Source organism: Fundulus heteroclitus, chromosome 23 (genome assembly GCF_011125445.2).
Source record: "Fundulus heteroclitus isolate FHET01 chromosome 23, MU-UCD_Fhet_4.1, whole genome shotgun sequence".
Classification (NCBI taxonomy): Eukaryota; Metazoa; Chordata; class Actinopteri; order Cyprinodontiformes; family Fundulidae; genus Fundulus; species Fundulus heteroclitus.
The window spans coordinates 17,132,407-17,150,878 of record NC_046383.1 but is presented as its reverse complement, the minus strand read 5'-3'; the positions used below and the strand labels follow the sequence as shown (position 1 = coordinate 17,150,878).

The 18,472-nt window shown below is 39.1% G+C and overlaps 1 protein-coding gene across 4 annotated transcripts in view; it reads left to right on the top strand.

Moving 5' to 3' along the window:
- The window catches only part of mid2 (midline 2), a 224,139-nt gene that overhangs the window by 182,726 nt on the left and 22,941 nt on the right, over positions 1-18,472 (top strand). For all 4 annotated transcript variants that reach the window (XM_012866142.3, XM_012866141.3, XM_012866145.3 and 1 more), the window contains 4 exons: positions 5,013-5,120; positions 11,952-12,100; positions 13,195-13,322; positions 14,415-14,558. In XM_012866142.3, the coding sequence (XP_012721596.2) occupies positions 5,013-5,120; positions 11,952-12,100; positions 13,195-13,322; positions 14,415-14,558 (529 nt within the window). The remainder of the gene's footprint in view (positions 1-5,012; positions 5,121-11,951; positions 12,101-13,194; positions 13,323-14,414; positions 14,559-18,472) is intronic.

Here is an 18,472-nt window from a genome sequence, read left to right as displayed (position 1 = left end):
AATCGGTCTTTGCAAGAGAATGGAAAACGGTTTTCTTGTCAGATTGCCAGTAGTTGAACACCAAGCTGACACTTTTAGTGGAGCTGCAGTAAAAAGTTGTTAGTCCTTTGAATGAGCAGAACGACAACGGAGAAGATTGCTCTTGTAACTGGCCCGTTTTAATTCATAATGATCCTTGCCGGCTTATTTGACCATCCAGATTACCAACCTCCAATCTTCATGATGGCTGTTTGTCAGATTAGTTTAGTTTCTGTTGGCTTTCTTAAAGAGATTTTTTTTCTTTTATATTTAGACATTTATAGTTGTTAAAAATGCCCAAAGGTCTTATAATAACTTGTGACTCAGTTTGAGAGTTAAGTCTGGGTTAGGGTCAAACATTTAGAGAAGGTTGAGGGGCTGTGTTGTTTCGGAGAGTGTCCTTACAAAGATACTAGCACTAAGTGCATGTGTTTATGTGAATAGCTGTGAATAAAGAGGCTTAAGTGGATTGCTGGGTAATAATCAGCTTTGTGGAGCGATGAGTGGAACTTGGTTGTTACAGTGAGGCATTTCATAAGCCCCTTTCAGGCCTCAGCCGAGCGTGTCAATGTCACGTCTCAATAAGCGCCCAGTCACTTAACGTCTCCTGACAGCAATCATACTTGGTCAGAACTTGTGATAATTGCATATCACTTTCAGTGAACTGTCTGAATTGCAGGCAGATGTACAGTATTAACAAAGGCAGGCAAAGTCCCCTTCTTATTGGCTCAGTTGGACCTTTATTTTATGTGTTTTGTCAAAAAGGAATCCAGCATGTTGTACTACAATAGGTTTAGAAAAACCCTCAGAGGTAATCTGATGGAAACCAGCTTCAGGTGAGTCAGCAGAAAAATATATGTCAAAAATGCATAGTCGTGACTATATCAATTGGGAGTATCCGTATTCCAAACCATTACGCGGTCTGCTGTACGAGATAGGCTGTTATGTTTCCAAATGCATATATTCTCTTCACCTCTGTAATATATATGTCCAGTTGGATGGACTCTCACTGTAATGGATGTTCGCCCCCTGATTTAGATGATAGTGGCCAAACCAGTAAAACACGCAGAACGTGCTGAGAGAAGAGAAAAAGCTATAAATATAACGGGGGTTTATAGCAACTCATCGATTAACACAGAAAAAAAACTATTTGTGAATAAAGCGCTTAGGTCGTACCACTTTTTGTTGGCAAATTAGAAAGAGCAACATGTTAGAAAAACCGAGTCATTGCTATTGTTATGTTAATACCTGCTCAGAAAAGAAAATCTTGGTGGGTAAAAGAAGCCTTATAAGCAGTTATGGGGAGAACAGTCCCTTCGCTTTGGGCTTTGGCTTTGAAATTATTGCAGAGCTTTTATATTGTTGTAAAGAGCCCTACAACTCACTGAAGGAAAAAGCCATAAAGACATAGTGTGCCACCTTTAAAATACCCAGCACCCATAATTTCAGCAAATAAGTAAACAAAAAAGAAAAAGATGTGTTGTAGCTTAATGTCGTTTTGCACAGCTGTTGCTGTTAGCATTTATTTCTTTACAACTTTATTTATTGACTTTTAAACATGCTACTATTTTACAGAAATGGGTGTATCTATGATTAATATTGTATATTAACAAACATTTTGTTAGATATGCCTGAAAAAGAAATCTGTAAATAAACAATATTATTCTAAACAACAGGCTTAGAATAATATGTGCATTGCAGATGAAATAGGAGATCATCTCATTAGAATACCTTTAAAAAGATGTATTAATGTTTTCATTGAAATGCATTTTAATATTTAGGAAAAGTGTTAGTTTCATTCCACACAGAACTATATAACAAGCATTAATTTCCATTATTTTAATATTTATGTCTGGCAGCTATTAAAACCTCAGAAGGCAGTTCCTCAAAAATTTTAATATTATAAAATGATGAAAAGAGGATTTTATTATGAAAATGCTAGCCATGTACAGTGTAAGCACTGGTCTGGGATTTTTTTTTTTTTGCTGATTAAAACCAAGTACTGGTACTTTTGGCAGTAAGGTCATGTTCCAAGTCTTGCAGGAAACTGAATTCAGTGTCTCCAGTTAGAGCGGATGTCCTGGATCTGATTGTGTTTGGTGGCAATTACTAATTCTAGCCGCTGTGTATGCCTCATCAATCTGCCAAAAACACCTGAAATGAGGTTTGCTACAATTTTCAAGGCTACAGTTGCATGTGCACTTTTTTCTACCATACTTCTTTCTTCCACTTAACCTTCCATGTTTATAGATATGGCGTTTTTTTAAACAGCCAGCTTCTTGAGCAATGACCTTTTGCGGCTTAGCCTCTAACTCTCAAGTCAGCGGCCCCCCAAACAATTATACAGCTCATGACTTAACATTTCTGTATTAGATTACTTTCTTATTAGTCTTATGCGATATTTCACTTGTTAGAGAAATAAATGTTGGGGTTTAGCTCTGCTCAATGGCGGCCTGTCTGTAGGGGGCGCTCAGGCACTGACCCCATCAGAATTGCAGGAAAAAGTGTTGACAGTAAATATTTTTTCGGGAACTGAAAAGTAATTATCACACCTGTTCTTTGATAAAATGTCTGACTTTATTTTTCAGCTTTCCCTGTCCATTTTGGGTTTGTTTGAGGTTATTTGTTTGCGTACGTCATACAGATTCTGCCCAGGGGCACATCTCTCTCTGTTGGTGGCCAATCAGCACTTTTTGTGTCATGCTTTATCCAATCAGATTCATTCAAGATATGCGTCAACCAGAGTCACACCCCTGGCAGCCAAGATGTGCTGGGGCAAACGTCGCTAACACATAAAGATGCAAATGCCAAATGTCAGACTATAACGAAAAGACAGAAGAAAAAAAAAGCTGTGAAAGAAAATGTGGCCGTTGATTTATATCTAATAATTTCAAGAGGCTTTCTCTGGAGCAAAAAAAAGTGGATAAAGGAATTTTTGACCAGACCGACTAGATCAGGAGCAAGCAACTATCCGTGGATGGGTTGATGTTCAAATAGAGTTTATCTATTGTATTCCACCGTCGCCACTCACCCCTGATATTTTATCACCAGCAGCCGCTGGCTCTGTGTGAAATGATTAAAGTCAAGTTTACCAGTTTGAATTAAACTACTAAAATGAATATCAATTTGTTATTCTTTAATTTTCTCAAGATTTCTTTGTAGATCTATAATCAAGTTTTTTTTTAAAAAAAAGCTAAAACATTGTCTCATTGTCACCTGATTTGCTTTTTTTGGTAATTGTGAGTATTCAAAATTAACCCTAACAAGCGTTTGCCTTCGCCGTCATGGCATATGTAATTTAATTTTCACCTTCTTTTATATCTCTTGAGTCTATGTGGGGGAAAAAATTGAAGGGTTTCTCCTCGCAGAATGTTCAGCAATGTTGTAGAAGCTATTATGAGTTGGTGCACAGCAGAATAGTTTCACGCATGGCCTATTTTGACAACAAATACTGTAAGGCCCAGTCAAGCAGTTAAAGCAACAATGCGCTTTGTGGATGTTTTGTGGCGTTGGAGAACATCTCTGATGGCAGGCGCCTTTTGTGAGGAGAAATTTCTTGCCTCCAGTGTGCATTGTTTTTTTTGGACGGCTCTGAAGTCGGCTGTATAAACTGTTAAAGCCCCAAACTCTCACTGCACCGGTTTGCTTTGTTTCTGAGCGTTCTCGAGAAAACTTTGTAATTTCTCTGATGCACCGGTTCCTGCTAACAGAACGTGAGACTCCTGTCATCATGGGGTAAAGCGCTGGAGTTGCACACAGAGAACCTCTCAGCGGGGCTCCGTGCAGGCGAAGATACGAGCACGGCTCTTTTTCTGCTTTATCGCAAATACAGTTTTTACATCCTTTCGATGATGCTCTGCAGAACAGTCTCTGGTTAGTGCTGTTTAATTTAAATCAAAACTTAAACAGAAGAGGCAATCTCATCCATTCCTGTTCTGCTTCACCGGGGAGATACACATGGTCTCTAACTCATATTTGTACTGATTTCCAGTACATTTCCTCACATCCTTGACAGAATCCTAACCACTATGGCTCATGTTGCAAATATGAAAAGGTGTAGCAGTTGCAGCGTCTCGTCTACTTTCATTGCCTAAACAGTACAGTTGGACCCTTCCATCCTTTTTTTTTTTTTCATTTAAACTCCTGCCGTAAGTGTTTCTGAAGCTCTCAGTGTAATTATATTATGTAGTTGGCAGACCTTTTGCTGGGGGCTCATTGTTGCAATTCAGCAAAAACACTTTTAGAGTTGGCTGTTTAAACTGTGTTGGACTCATACCGGGAAGTGATGCTGAGTTGCCTCGGCAGCTTTGGCCCGAATATAATCACAGAATATATTAAATTGGCACCACGTAAGCATATTCTGCCAGAAAATCACAGACGGTTATCTGTGGGATTTTTCTTCCAGTGAAGATTGCAGGATTTTCAAAAAAATATGTTGTCCTGAAAGTACATTTCTAATAAATTTCAATTTTTAAATGCTTTTCAAAGTTACATAAAAGACTAAGTTGCAGTTTCCGTCCAGCACCATGGTAAAGCCTGTGGAAGGATTTCCCTCCAGCAACTAGCAGGGCATTTTGATACCTGAATAAAACACGTTTGTCTACACTGACCTCTGTTTTTTTTTTTTTTTCCCTAACCAGTGCGAACATTACACTCCACCTGTTACCACCAAAGCTCTTTTTTCACTCAATCATTGCAATATAATGATTTATGTTTTTTTCTGTCCAACAATTAGACTTAGATCATTTATCTCTGATGCATTTGCCACACGTATTTTTTATCAACGGCATATGTTGCTCAGTGCATCCTTTCCAGGTGTCCAGGTTGCATGATAAAAAAGACAAATAGTATAAATCCTCTGAAAATCTTTAATGATCCTTTACTGAAGAAAAAAAATGTGTTTATTTCTAACAATGTGGGTAAAAAAATGCAAGATGTGTAAAAGATATATATATATAGAGATTTTAATTAAATTTATTTCCTGTTTTTTCCAGGTAAATACAGCCATGCATGAAGCTAAGCTGGTGGAGGAGTGTGATGAGCTGGTGGAGATCATCCGCCAGAGAAAACAGGTCATCGCTGTCAAGATCAAAGAGTCCAAGGTACAATCTAGTAGAATAATGGGATAAAAATCCACTAAATCTAAGTTCAATTTACAGGTATTTTTGGACCTTGCAATAACAAGGACATGCTGAAAGATGCTCCAGCATTACTGGTTTGCAAAAAAAAAATTGTTTAGGTAATGTATTTGGCAGGAAAGTCCTATTTTGAAGTGTGTAAAACAGAAAAGAAGGTTTGTGAATGAGATGCTGCAATTAATTTCAGCTGGGTTTTATTTGTATAAATACCTCTGTCTTATGATTTTAAGGATTTTACTGTATTTTAAAATTTTCAATGATGCAAAGAAAGCGAAAAACGAGAGAACACTAACTTTTTTCCAATTCTCTATAAATAAATTATTTTCGGCAGGGCAGGGGTCTTATTTATAAAGCTTGTGTACAAACAAAACAGGCCTGAAACGTTGCATATGCCACTTTCCATGCAAAAGTTGGGGTCTATTTAAAAAAAACAGGAAAAAACTTCAAGGAAAAATGTGCGGTCCTCACGGCAGCTCTGACCCAGGCCTACACTCATTTTGAAGAAAGGGGAAATTTGCGACGCAGATGGTGAAGTAGTGAATTGCAGCCAAACTGCATAATAATTGCTCTCAGACGTTCAATTTCACTCCATATCAGATTTTAATCACGGATCGACTTTATCATCAGCATTCAAAAACCGCACTGTTATTCATGCTGATGACACATAATTATACATAAGAATCTTTAATAAAATAAAATAAAAATCCCATGAGTCAACTTAAATCTTAAATTAAGGATAGGTCTGCACAACATTTTATCTGGGTTTTCTACCATCACATTCCTCTCCCAGATGATCACCAAGGTGCCCTGTTCCACAGATTAACAGATTATTGTGACAAGGTGTGCAGCATTACTTTAATTGCTGTAAATAGTCAAATACACTCATGCTGTGCAGTGGATGCATCGACACTGCTGGCAGACCTTGTCGATGGGACAATTAGAAGGAAATGCAGTTTCAGGGATAAAATATTTCCTGGCCAAGATGCCGCTTTAGACTCAGAGCATTGCATTTTTTTTATAACATACAGTGGGCTACACCGCCGTCCTCACTGTGAAATTTTCCCAAAGTTTCTTTGTTTTATATCCATGGTTGCCACGTCACCACATCACCAAACATTTTAATCCACATCAACGTTCATGAGGTGCTTTGCATCGACCATTTAAGGTTGAATCTGGGCGTGTAGAGGACAGAACCTCAGGGGGGAACCAGGAACGCAAACGTTCAGGTAAAGCTGTGATCTATGAAGTGAAATTGCGTACACATGGTTTTATAAATCTGAATATTTTTTGCCGTACGCCATTTTATTTTTCTTGGTGTACATACACTTTTAGTAAATGAGACCCCAGAGCTTTACAAAACCAGTGATCCGAAATTGGCCACAAAATTGGCAATCGGTGTGTCTTTGTAGACTTGAATGGATTCATATTCCAACATGGACTGAGAGTTTCTTAAGCCACCAAATGTAAACAGTTATGTCACGTTGTCCTGCAAAGTCTTTAGCATGCCCAGCCTGTGCAGCACATTTTGGTTTCATACAGGAGAGTGGGTATTAAAGCAGCAGTGCTGTGGACTGAATATATTTGTCAGGCCCCTTCTTTAGTATTCTGTCGCTGAGATGCAAGCAGCTGACCTAAATGTAGAAAACTGTTCTCAACGTCACTCTAGGAAGAGAAGCTAGGATTTAAAAAAGGGGTTATCTGTGACCTAACCCTAACTCGTGGATAACAAGGGTGGTTTTCCTACCTGAGCGTTCGGGGATTCATGACAGAGACTCTCCCAGAGGATATATTCATGGTGCTGGTTGATAATCCTTTAAGAAATCGGGAAAGTTTTGTTGAATGATTAAATATTCCTGGACACAGAACATAAAGCGAGAACTAGCTCTATGTGTTGTTGTCTATCTGTGAAAGACTAAGGAAGTGTGTCAGTGTATTCCTGGAGCTCGTAGACAAAAGGCAAGACTTGTTCTCCCTAGAGTCTCAGCGCTCTCTGGCAGAGGATAGCTAATGGAGAGCCATAAGATATAGGTCAAAAACAAAGAAAAGGCAAAAGATCAGAGAATAACTGAAAAGGAATGAAATGCACAAAGTGAATACATCACATAGCCACACATCATCAGGAAAACACTGATCCAGCTTTCTGTTGAAGACAGTAATGTGAGGGGTCTTTAATCTTACCTCCTTCTAATGAGCTCTGGATCTCACGAGGGAGACGAGTTCTCATAGTCCCCCACCCCCGCCCCGTCAACATAAAACATACATTGCCTAAAGTCTTTGTTTTGATAGTGTGACATGCTGTCTTCCAGGCGTCATCTTTTCCTGTTCCTAATGATTCCTAAAGCATTAAACTAGGGAATTCACAATCAAGAGCTTTTGTCCCTGCTACTGATCAAAGTCACTTAAGATTCGGAGTCCCGGTCCAATACATCACTAAAATCCATGCAATTTAGGTTATATGGTTAAGAAGGCTACTATACTGTTGTGAAGAATGTGTCACCTAATGCAGGTATAGCTGTTCATCTGGTTCTGAGCCTATCTGATGTATCCAGCTGCAATCTCCAGTAAACTCCCATCTAGCTCTTGCTGACCATTTGTTCATCAAGTGGTATTTTTTTTTCCATTACTGCTAAGCTAGCATTAGCATGTTTACTCCTCTGTTTTTATAGCGCTTATTGATAATTTGGGTTGTAAATGTGTCAGTGTGGTACTCTCATCAGTTGATAAAACTTGCAAATAAAGCTAAGGTCAAAACATTTAACCAGGACAGCTGTAGATATGTGGGCCAACTAACTGTAGCTTAGAGAATAGACTTTAAAATATTTCTGTTAGTTTGTAAATCACTGAACGGCTTAGCACCGAAATACATTAAAGACCTGTTGTTGCTGTAACAACCCTCCAGACCACTCAGATCTCCTGGTTCTGGTCTACTCTGCAGACCCAGAATCAGAACCAAACATGGAGAAGCAGGAACACACTTTCAGAAAACTGCAAAACAGCCAAAACTCTGAGTTCCTTTACATCAAGACTGAAAACCCGCCTCTTTATAGTTGCTTTTGATCCATAATAACAGGAATACTGACCAACATATTTGATGTGTATTGATGTTTTCACTACATACAATTTAAAGCAGTGCCTCAAGATCTGCAAATGAAGAGAAGCTGACCAATCATATCCCTCCATTTATATTATTCATTTAAAAGTGAAACACCTGCCCCATGTCCTTCAGGGGTTTTAATTTTTCTCTATGGCAATACAGTTTGTAGCACTTTATTTGCACAGCTAACATTGAATAAAAGCTTATTTGAGAGCTTAATCTAAAAAGTGTGGGCACACAAATAATTTTTTTCAGTAAGTAATAATTAAATGACGGCACATGGAGTCTAATAATCCTCTGGTGTTATGTAGACATTTCATCCAGCTTATTGAACCATCATTCCAAACTTTCATATAAACTTCTGCCCAGTTGCTTATTTATCTGCTGTGTTATCAGGCAATAGATGCAGCAGCAGGATCAGTGCAGGAGTGGAAAGCTGTGAGTAAAACAAAGACATAGTTTTGCTGTGAGGGAGAAATCTAAGCATTTGTCCAAAAAAATGGATCAAGTTAAATGTTTGTACACAGAAATAGTAGTATAGTATAGTGCAGTATCATAATGGTAACTTGTTACACTGTCGATGCTCCAGAATGTATTTAATGAAAAATATTAAAGGTTTATTAACAATTTAGGATAATCAACAATAATCTCAATATTTACTTATTCAAAATGAATCAAACATTGAGAATATTTTCGTTAGGACAAATTTTCCGCTCGTGTTTTTGTTTTGTTTTTCTATTACACATTGATTCATCCATTCAAATAAGACCTTCATACGAAAACACTCTCAGTTTGGGCCATATTGTCCATTATTCTGAGCGAGCGGAGTAATCATCTCTAAAATTGTTGTTCGCAGCAGATGTTGCAAAATAATATCCCATCATTACAGCCATCTTGCTTGTTTCCAGTCACCGACCAGCTCGAATGTAGTTCACGAGGGCCCATGAGAAAGACTGGCTGAGACGTCCGTATAAAACGCCTCATTAAGCTTTGAGCTTTAAGACTTGACAATCAGCACCTTTTATCTCCTGCTGAATAAAGGTGGCTAATGATTCACTTCATTTCAGATTTATGCTTTTGACACCAAAGTCAAAGAGAAACATTTTACAGCGAGAGCAAATATGCTCCTTTTGTTTTATGCTCGGGAGAAATGAGAGTTGACAGCGGGTTTATTGTTTTTAATTCCAAACAGCACTTTGAGCTGGTGTTTTATAAATATATTTGGATTGATTGATAGATGGATACACTGTAGTCATACCAAATCTGACCCTAAGCGCCTGGTCTGATTGGTATTTAGTTGTTACTGTATGCAAGACATTTTCCTAATTAATGTCCGGTGGGAACTGTGGCGGTGACTGCATCCGTTTTGAATTGTCTCCTGACTAATCATGGTCACAGTGGGAACAGTCCATAAAGCTGACACTGTGTCGTCCTCTGCAGCTCTCCTTTTGTCCACCTTTCTAACTTTGGTTAATTGCTGTTTGGGGTTTTCCGTGAAACTAAGTTCATGTCCAGAGTCAGGATGAGGGCCTGCACGAAGATAAACAGATTACTTTTAATTTTAAGTAAAACTTGAATGGTTTCCTTTTGCTCGGAGGAAAATGACATTACAGCACACCCACTGGTGAATTACCGTCGAACAAAACGGCATTACAAGATGCTGTCTGTGTAGGCTTGCTTCAACCCTGGCTTGCCTCATGGTGCACAGAAGGTTCTTTTTTTTCCCCCCTTAATGTTAATATCAATTTCCCATAATCAAATGCTTCCGACCTTCAATACTTTTATGGACACCTGAAATCTGCAAACCACGAGAATGGACATGTGGTAGAATGACTCAAGTATGCATGACTTTGGTAAACAAAGCTGGGATGTTTCTCATAGATGAAGAAATTATTGTTTTCTGCAAAATTCTGTCCGAGAATCTTGCTAACAGTGCCTCGGAAAAGTATTCAAGATATATTGTAGGGCTAGGCAATATATCGAGATTAAAAAAAAAAAAGATATAAAATGGTCTATGCTGTGTTATAATTTTACTTTTATACATTCCAGAAGGTTAATTTTCAGCTGTTTCTCATATTTATCTACAGCTGTTTGTTAAAGTTGTGCCTATGAGACATTTGAGATAAAGTTTTGATTCAGAGACGCCTTTTTATAATTACATTATGAAAAGCAAAACATATCGAAATAATCATTGTATGTCGGCATTCAGCCTAAAAATATCAAGATATTATTTTTGGTTCGTATCGCCCAGCCCTAATATATGCATATGTAGTAAACATACTTTACTCTAATCCCCCTAAATAAAATCCAGTGCAGCCATTTTTTTTAAAAAGTCACCTAACCAGTAAACAGAGTCCACTTGTGTCTAATTTAATCTCCTTTTAAATAAAGCTGTTCTGTGAAGGTCAAAGGGTGAGTCAGCTTATCAGTAGACTAAGGAGCATATCAGACAGGTCAGTGATGAAGGTCAGCAGAACTTTAAAAAAGGGGATAGGTTATAAAGCGATATTAGTTTTGGACCGCACACAGAGCATTGTTCAATCCATCATCCCAAACTGAAAAGCATACGGGGCGACATGTGCATCCACCTCACTGACAGGCCTGACAAGGAGAGCATTGATCAGAAGAGCAACGGAGAGGCGCATGGTAACTCTGGAGAAGCTGGACAAATTCACAGCTCAGGTGGGAGAATCTGAAACCTGATGGTTGTGGCTCTACCATGCTGTGAAGATGGAGGTTCTGTCTTTAACAGAGACAGGAAAGCTGGTCAGGATTAATGGCAAATGGATGGAGCTGAACAGAGGACAAATCTATAAGAAAACCCGCCCAAGGCTGCAAAAGGCTGCAGACTGGCTAGCAGCTCACCCTCCAGCTGGACAAATGACCCTAAACATATAGGCAGCGATAGAACACAACACAGTACATTTGTTCTGGGTTGTATCGTGACAAGACGTGAAAAAGTAGAAGACATTTTTATGGCACCGCATTAATATAAATCCTTTCTGAACACAAAACGATTTGTCATGTGATAACCAGCCATTTTGTTTTGTCTTTAATGCTGCTGCGGCTAGCAAGGATGGTGTGTAGTAGAATAAAGATGTTTTTCTGTGTTATTGCATTTGGGTGGAACAGATGTATTTTGCAGCTGGTTTCAGTCATCCGTGGAAAGTTTTGTAAAGGAAAAGACATCTTTGGTTATTGCGTAACTTTTTCCGCATGTTCTTTAAGGAAGTTATTAGGTGGAATGCGTGTAGGTAACTGTTTATTTAAAAAAAATTTCAATCCAAGCATTTTCCCCACTTCAGGGTTTGTTTGCAGGATTTAAGGCCATGGAAAAGTATCTGAAACTGCTGTTTTTTGCTTGTCCCTACAACAAGGTCCCGCAAAATGTTGCCAAGCATGACTTTACCCTATTAGACAATCCCACAATTATAATACTATAACCTGTTTGGAAGAGAGATTGTGAAGGCTTCTTGCAGATTTTTCTCGTGACAGATTTCCCAGGCAACACAGTATAAAGTCGCCATTGTTGTCTGAGTGTTTCGATTATGTAAGAAAGACCAAACTATCTTAAAACGCTTGATTTCGTAAAAGTAATGAGAACAGAAATGAATCCCGGCAAGCTTCGGTTTGTGCAGGTGAGCATAAATCAGCATCACGTGTCAGAACGTAGCAACATCCACGCTTTGTGCTTGTTCCAGGTGATGAAACTGCGCAAGTTGGCTCAGCAGATTGCAAACTGTCGCCAGTGCTTGGAGCGATCCAGCGCCCTCATCACCCAGGCCGAGCAGAGCCTGAAGGAGAACGACCACGCGCGCTTCCTCCAGTCTGCCAGGAACGTGGCAGAGAGGTGGGTCATGACACAAAAACTCTGCTCACACAGTAAGGCAGGAAAAGTCATGCATTTTTTCCCCTCCTCTTTCTGACAAGGATAATTGGAAGAGTCCATATGTACAGCGTTTGGGAGCAGCTCCCAGCTCACTGAAATCAGTTTTTCCGAAGTCGCTGCTTATATTAACCAGTCGCACAGTTTGTTCTGTGGCTGCAAATTAAAAGTAAAAGTATGAAGGAGCTCGATACAAGTCATCCTGGGTTCTATGTGTATGTCCTTTGCTATTAATCTGCTTGTGTTGCATGGTTCCCCAAAACACTCATTCCTAATGCATCTGACAAATACGATTTGTTTAATTTTTGTAGATAAAATCTTTGACTCCAGAGTAGGATTTCCTTCATTTGATTTTTACCTGTAAAATACAGTTGAAGTGCTGCTGTATCGAACGCACCCAAGCGTCTGCAATCATTGTGAAGACTCTGCTGAGAATCATCCATCATTTAGGAGCCAGCTCTTTCTTTATTACCCTCACCCTGTCCTCCCACCTTGATCTGAGACGGCTTTCACTCACTCTGTCCCAGACAAAGATCTTGTCGAGGAGATCTTTTATGTTGCTCGGTCTAGTTGAACCCTCGCTGACTTCACTGAATAGTGTAAGTCTGAATGCCTTGAACTGCTTCGAGCTCGACTCTCCACTCCGCTGTGTAATTGCTGAAAACTCTCGTCCCTGCCACAGGCTGCTCACGCCTGCTCAAAAGCGGGCACACGTTTCCGTCAAGCTGCAGAGCTGTGAGGGGTTTCGCCTCGAGTTGAGCTCGCGTCTGTTTCAACAACAGCATGTTAGAGGCATTCAGAACAGACCATAGATGGTGCAGAGGGCTTCTTTCAGGCTTTTTCCACACCTGTGCGTGCGTCTACCACCTCTCCCCTGTTGTCACCTCACTTCTTTCACTCCCCTGCCTCACACCCACCGCTATCACCTTTCATCTTTTCACACACATCCTCTCTTCTTCATTCATCTGCCCATCTGACCTCCTGAACCGTTGTACTTTTACCCTTACGCTGTTTTTTTTTTTTTTTACCCCCGTTTCTCTGGCCTGGTTATTTTACAGGGTGGCGATGGCGACAGCATCCTCCCAGGTACTTATCCCTGATGTGAACTTGAATGAGGCGTTTGATAACTTCGCTCTGGACTTTTCCCGTGAGAAGAAGATATTAGAGGGTCTAGATTATTTAACAGGTGAGTCATGTATTTGCTTAAATACTGTATTATTTTGGGTAAATATTTAAAGCTGGAATGCAAGAATGCTTTACTTTTTTTTTTTTACAATGATGCTGTTGAGTTTGACATAAAAGACGGAAAATGTAACCTGGCCAGCAGCTCACACAGAATGTTCATTAACTAAGAGTAGAAAACGGAAAACAAACGTCCACTAAATTGTGCAGAGCCTTAAAAACACATTGAACTTCCTCGCATTTCATGTACGGTATTTCATTTCATTAGGATCTTATGTGATAGACCAGCACATATTAGTGCATAATAGCGGAGGGGGTTGTGGGTTTTAAAACGTGTTTAAAAGTGTCTCTACCACTTTGAAGAAAAGCTTCCCCACAGCATGATACCACCACCGCCATGTTTCATCATGAGATGTGCTCAGAGCGAGATGCATTGTTAGTTTTTAACCATAAACTGACCAGATCATCTTTTTCCACAGGTTTGACAAACAACAAAAAAGGTCAAATTTGAGTACACGGCTATTAGTTGGCCTGTCAACAGGTTTTCCCACCGGAGCTTTGGATCTTTGCAGCAAATCCAAAGTTACCATTGGCCTCTGCTTCTCTAACAAATGTTCTCATTCTGACCTTTGAACTGAACTGATTGCACAACGTATAAATTCATGCAACATTTTAAACAATGTATCCTCGCTATTTTACAAAAGTGCACTTTCTATTGGTCTATAACATGTAGTGTTGTAGTTGATGGGTTGGAATACTTTTGCAAGGAAATGTCCAATTTAGAGAGACATTTCTTCCATTCTTATCTTTCTACTAAAAGGCTGACAATCGGCTTTTGGGGACTTTGTAAGAATCAGTAAATATCTACAACCGTTGTCTTTTGGTTACATGTCAAACGGTTGGCGGCAGCAGAATCTGTCAAAGTATTTGTCAGCAATTCAGCCCGCTGCATCAGGGGAGTCAGTAGAAAAGGAAACTCTGTAGTGGCTATTCATAATCAGAAGGATTTTCTCATTTTGTCTCATTAATCCTACAAAACTAAGCATTACTAAGAATTGCATATCCATGCTGTTTTATTTTTCTCCTCTACATGTAGCGCCCAACCCGCCGTCCATCAGGGACGAGCTTTGCACGGCCTCCCATGACACCATCACCGTTCACTGGACGTCAGAAGATGAGTTCAGCGTCACCTCCTATGAGCTTCAGTACACCATCTACACTGGCCAGACAAATTTTATCAGTGAGTCAAAAGCACACACATACACACATGCAGACATTTACACAAACATTACTGCTGTAGAGAGCATATGTAATGGACTCTAGAGCCGATGAAATGACTGTGGCACAAAGCAAAAGATCTTTTACGGTTCAAATTTAGTCACAGCTGAGGAGATGTTCTTAAAGGTCAGGAAATTTATTTGGATTTCCTGAAAAACACAGATTGTATAGCTTACAAATTTCAGGGAGCCTGCAAATACAACACATACTTATTTTTATAGAAGCTTTAAAGGAAAACATCTCAGTTATCACACAGCAGCAAGACAATAAACCAGCAATACCATGTGACACTGACAGAAACAACTGATTAGGGAATAATGCCCAAAATTACTATCGGTTTCATCATGACATTTTGGTGATGTGGATGCACACTCAGAAGTCAAAATTTCCCAGATCCAAGTTGGGAAAAATCAATGGAGCATCTGCTCACCAGGTCTCCAAGGAACCCATCCAGATCTTTATCCCATTCAGCTGCTGCACATACAAAAGAACTATAAATTAGCCCTTTTGTTTATTTGCACTTCCGAGGTTGATGTGACATCAAACCCGTGGCTCACACAGTACTGTTCACAAGCTGTAGTTGTGAACGTGCTGCTTCTGTGCTTGAATGCATAAAATCGAGAGAAGTGGGTTTTTTTTTATTGACTTGCATTGCTAAAGCGGTGAGGCTCATCTCTGGCCGCCACAATTAGCAAATCCCACCAGTGTTCTGACTTGTAACTGGAACCCGTTCATCTCAGGAGAGACGTTATTCCCAGATCAGAGTTTCGACAACTGAGAAAAGTCGAACACATCATTAGATTGCAGGCTACATTGGGTTTCCCTCAACTGTGTAACTATAAGAACCAAGGTAAGCTTTACTATGCAAGTAGCGTTAAAATGGCACATAGAACTTGAATTCAGTTTCTTTCTTAACTTCACAAATACACAGCAATCTTCATGTAACAAAAACCCTGTTCCTTTGATGTCAATCTCACAGTTGCACCAAGTAAATATCATCATGGCGATGTGAGAAAAACAAAGCTTTCACACACTACTTTACAGTCCCTGTGTATTCTTTTATTTCCGTCATGGGGTTCTGGTGGAAGATAAAATCAGAGATTAGTCCTAAAAGCCTCCAGATAATCAATAATATGTGATTTCTGATTTTCTGTAACTAAGCTAAAGTACAGAAGCAATGTGTGGAAAAGCTAAGCGCCCTCTGAATTTATGTTAATATATCTGGATGTACAATTGAGAAAAAGCTGGATCTGGTATCATTGGGAATCAAAGGTTCTGCTGAAGCGAACCATGTGTGAACCATTCTGATTGGACTAAAAAACGACAGAGTTACGAAGCCTAGAGGATTAAATGGTGTAGGAAACAGCCAGGGTGCTGCTAATCAGAACTCCTAATTAACCAATCGACAGCAGGTGTGAGCTGGTCTGTAAAAGCAGGAGTCGGTTGGTTGCAGTTCTGGGACTGTGTTCATATAAAGGAAGAAGGACTGAAGCAGTTGTTTTTGATTGGTGGATAAGAGTTAGAGGTTCAGCTCTAAACAATTGCATAGTGTTGAAAATGATTAAAAAGAACAAGGATATTCAAAACAGTTGACTGTGTGTTAAACCCCAAAGTCAGACTGAACAACGCTCAGAGGTACTCTGACAAACTCAAGAGATAACTCTCAGTGGGAGTTATCTCACCAAGGTGGAGCCATATGGCTGTCACATACATCAAAGACAACATGCCAGTACAAAAATCCTGTATCATGTGGTTGTGAAGGCTGTTTAATCATGATTTGTACCATTGTTTCAGCTAATAATCTCCTTCAGTCTTTAAGATAAGATAAGATAGTCTTTATTGATCTCACAATGGAGAAATTCACTCGTCACATCGGCTCATACAAGAAGGTGCAGAGTAAGGAAGGTGCATTCAGTTATATACAGTGAATCTTCATATATAAAATGGATCAAAAAGAATACCAAAAAAATACAAAAAGAAATAGGAATGGGCATATGATGTCTTATTTACATTCATAGTGGTCTATATATATATATATATATATATATATATATATATATATATATATATATATATATATATATATATATATATATATATAAACATATATATATATAAACATATATATACTTATATATATACACATATCTATACGCCTACATACATACGTACCTGCACGTATATATGTGCATATACATTCGTGTATACATTTGTACATACATACATACATACATGTGTACTGACTTCTGTTCAGGTGTTGATAGCAGCAGAAGTAGTTACAAGTAGTTACAGAAAACGGTTAAGAACCATCCTGCGTTTCCCTCTCCTAGGCTTTCAGACCCCATGGGATATAGAAGTTGGGCCATAGTGTCTCATGAACTGTGTCTTTGCAGGATCATCCAGGCATAACGGTCGAAAATAGAGTTGGCAATTAAGGTCAAATATCAAGGAAAACTGTAGGCAGTGTCAAAATGACAGAAAAAAAGTTAAAGCTTTTTTCTCTCTGCAAAATGTGGACTCTACATGTTCCAAGTCAAGGTTCAACCACCGTCTGCCTCTTTGTGAGGAATGGAGGCGGCGATCGAGGTCAAAGTTGATGTGCCACTGGCGTCGTTCCCAGACGGGTGTGGATGAGGCCAGACAGCACGGTGAAAACAAACCTGATCCAAATACGGAGGCTTTTGTCACTCACACAGCACCAGGAGGGTATTTAAAAGCAGGACAAGCAAAATAAAGGTGATCTGCAGCACAGCAGCTGTGTGGAAGTGGACTTACGTCTCGCTGATTCATCCATTTGTTGGCCAGCTGTCCTCGGAGAATCATCAAATGTTTAGTTTTTTATGTGAAGGGCTAGTGATTGGGATTCATTTTACAGCCGCAAGAGCAGCGATTACGGTATATTGATGGTGAAATCCTCTTTATATCAAAGAACTTCGGTTATAAATGCTTGGCCATCTGTTAGAAGTTGTTAATGGGAATTAGAAAATCATATAAGCTCATATAGATGAGAATTAAATACAACCCATTGATGCTAAACATAGTTTTTAGGAGCAGTGGAACCATAATGTGTAATGTTTTGGGGAGGTTGTATTTTTTCATGCAAGGCTTCTGCATTTGCATTAGTTCCTTTGAAAAAAATTGTGACATGGTGACATTAGTGATGTGTTGTTCACCACAGGCTTTTACGAGGACTGGACCTGACCTATTTGAACAATGTTGAATAAAGCAACAGAGCTCCCCAATTGCTCAGCCATTTTGTTTGCACGCTAAATGTTTAATAGGAACCCTGAACGCGTAACCTAGATTTTCTACCCTTTCTTGTATTAATAGTGACATTTGCCAAGACCAAAATAAATCAGACACATATGATCCTATACATTTTTTATAGGATCTGATGAAAGAGTTTTGGAATTTAAATGCAGCGTTATAGATGTTTTTTTTTTTTTTTTGGTAAGATTTTTGCAAGCCTACCAACCATGATGTGATTAAGGGTCATGTGAAGAAAGTATTTAATTCAATGATTTTCTTGTTATACCTAAACCACATGGATTTCAAATATTGTTGCCATCTTTTTTTGTAGAATTAGAGAAAAAGTCTCACAAATCATTACTGGAAGGATCTGACTATCTAGAACAGAATGAGGTATTTAAATCTTGGTTTGATGAATTTCAGGCCTGAAACAACATATTGGACCTTCACTAGATATTTGCCACTATAGTTTGAATTGAATTTGAATTTATTCAATGTAAATAATGCTGGTTTGCCCTTATACTGTCGCTTCATGCTTGCTCAGTATGAGGGATTGCTGCAAAGCCATGGACAATGTAATAGTAATAGTAATGCAGACGACTCTCCCTGCAGCTCTACGCTTCTCCA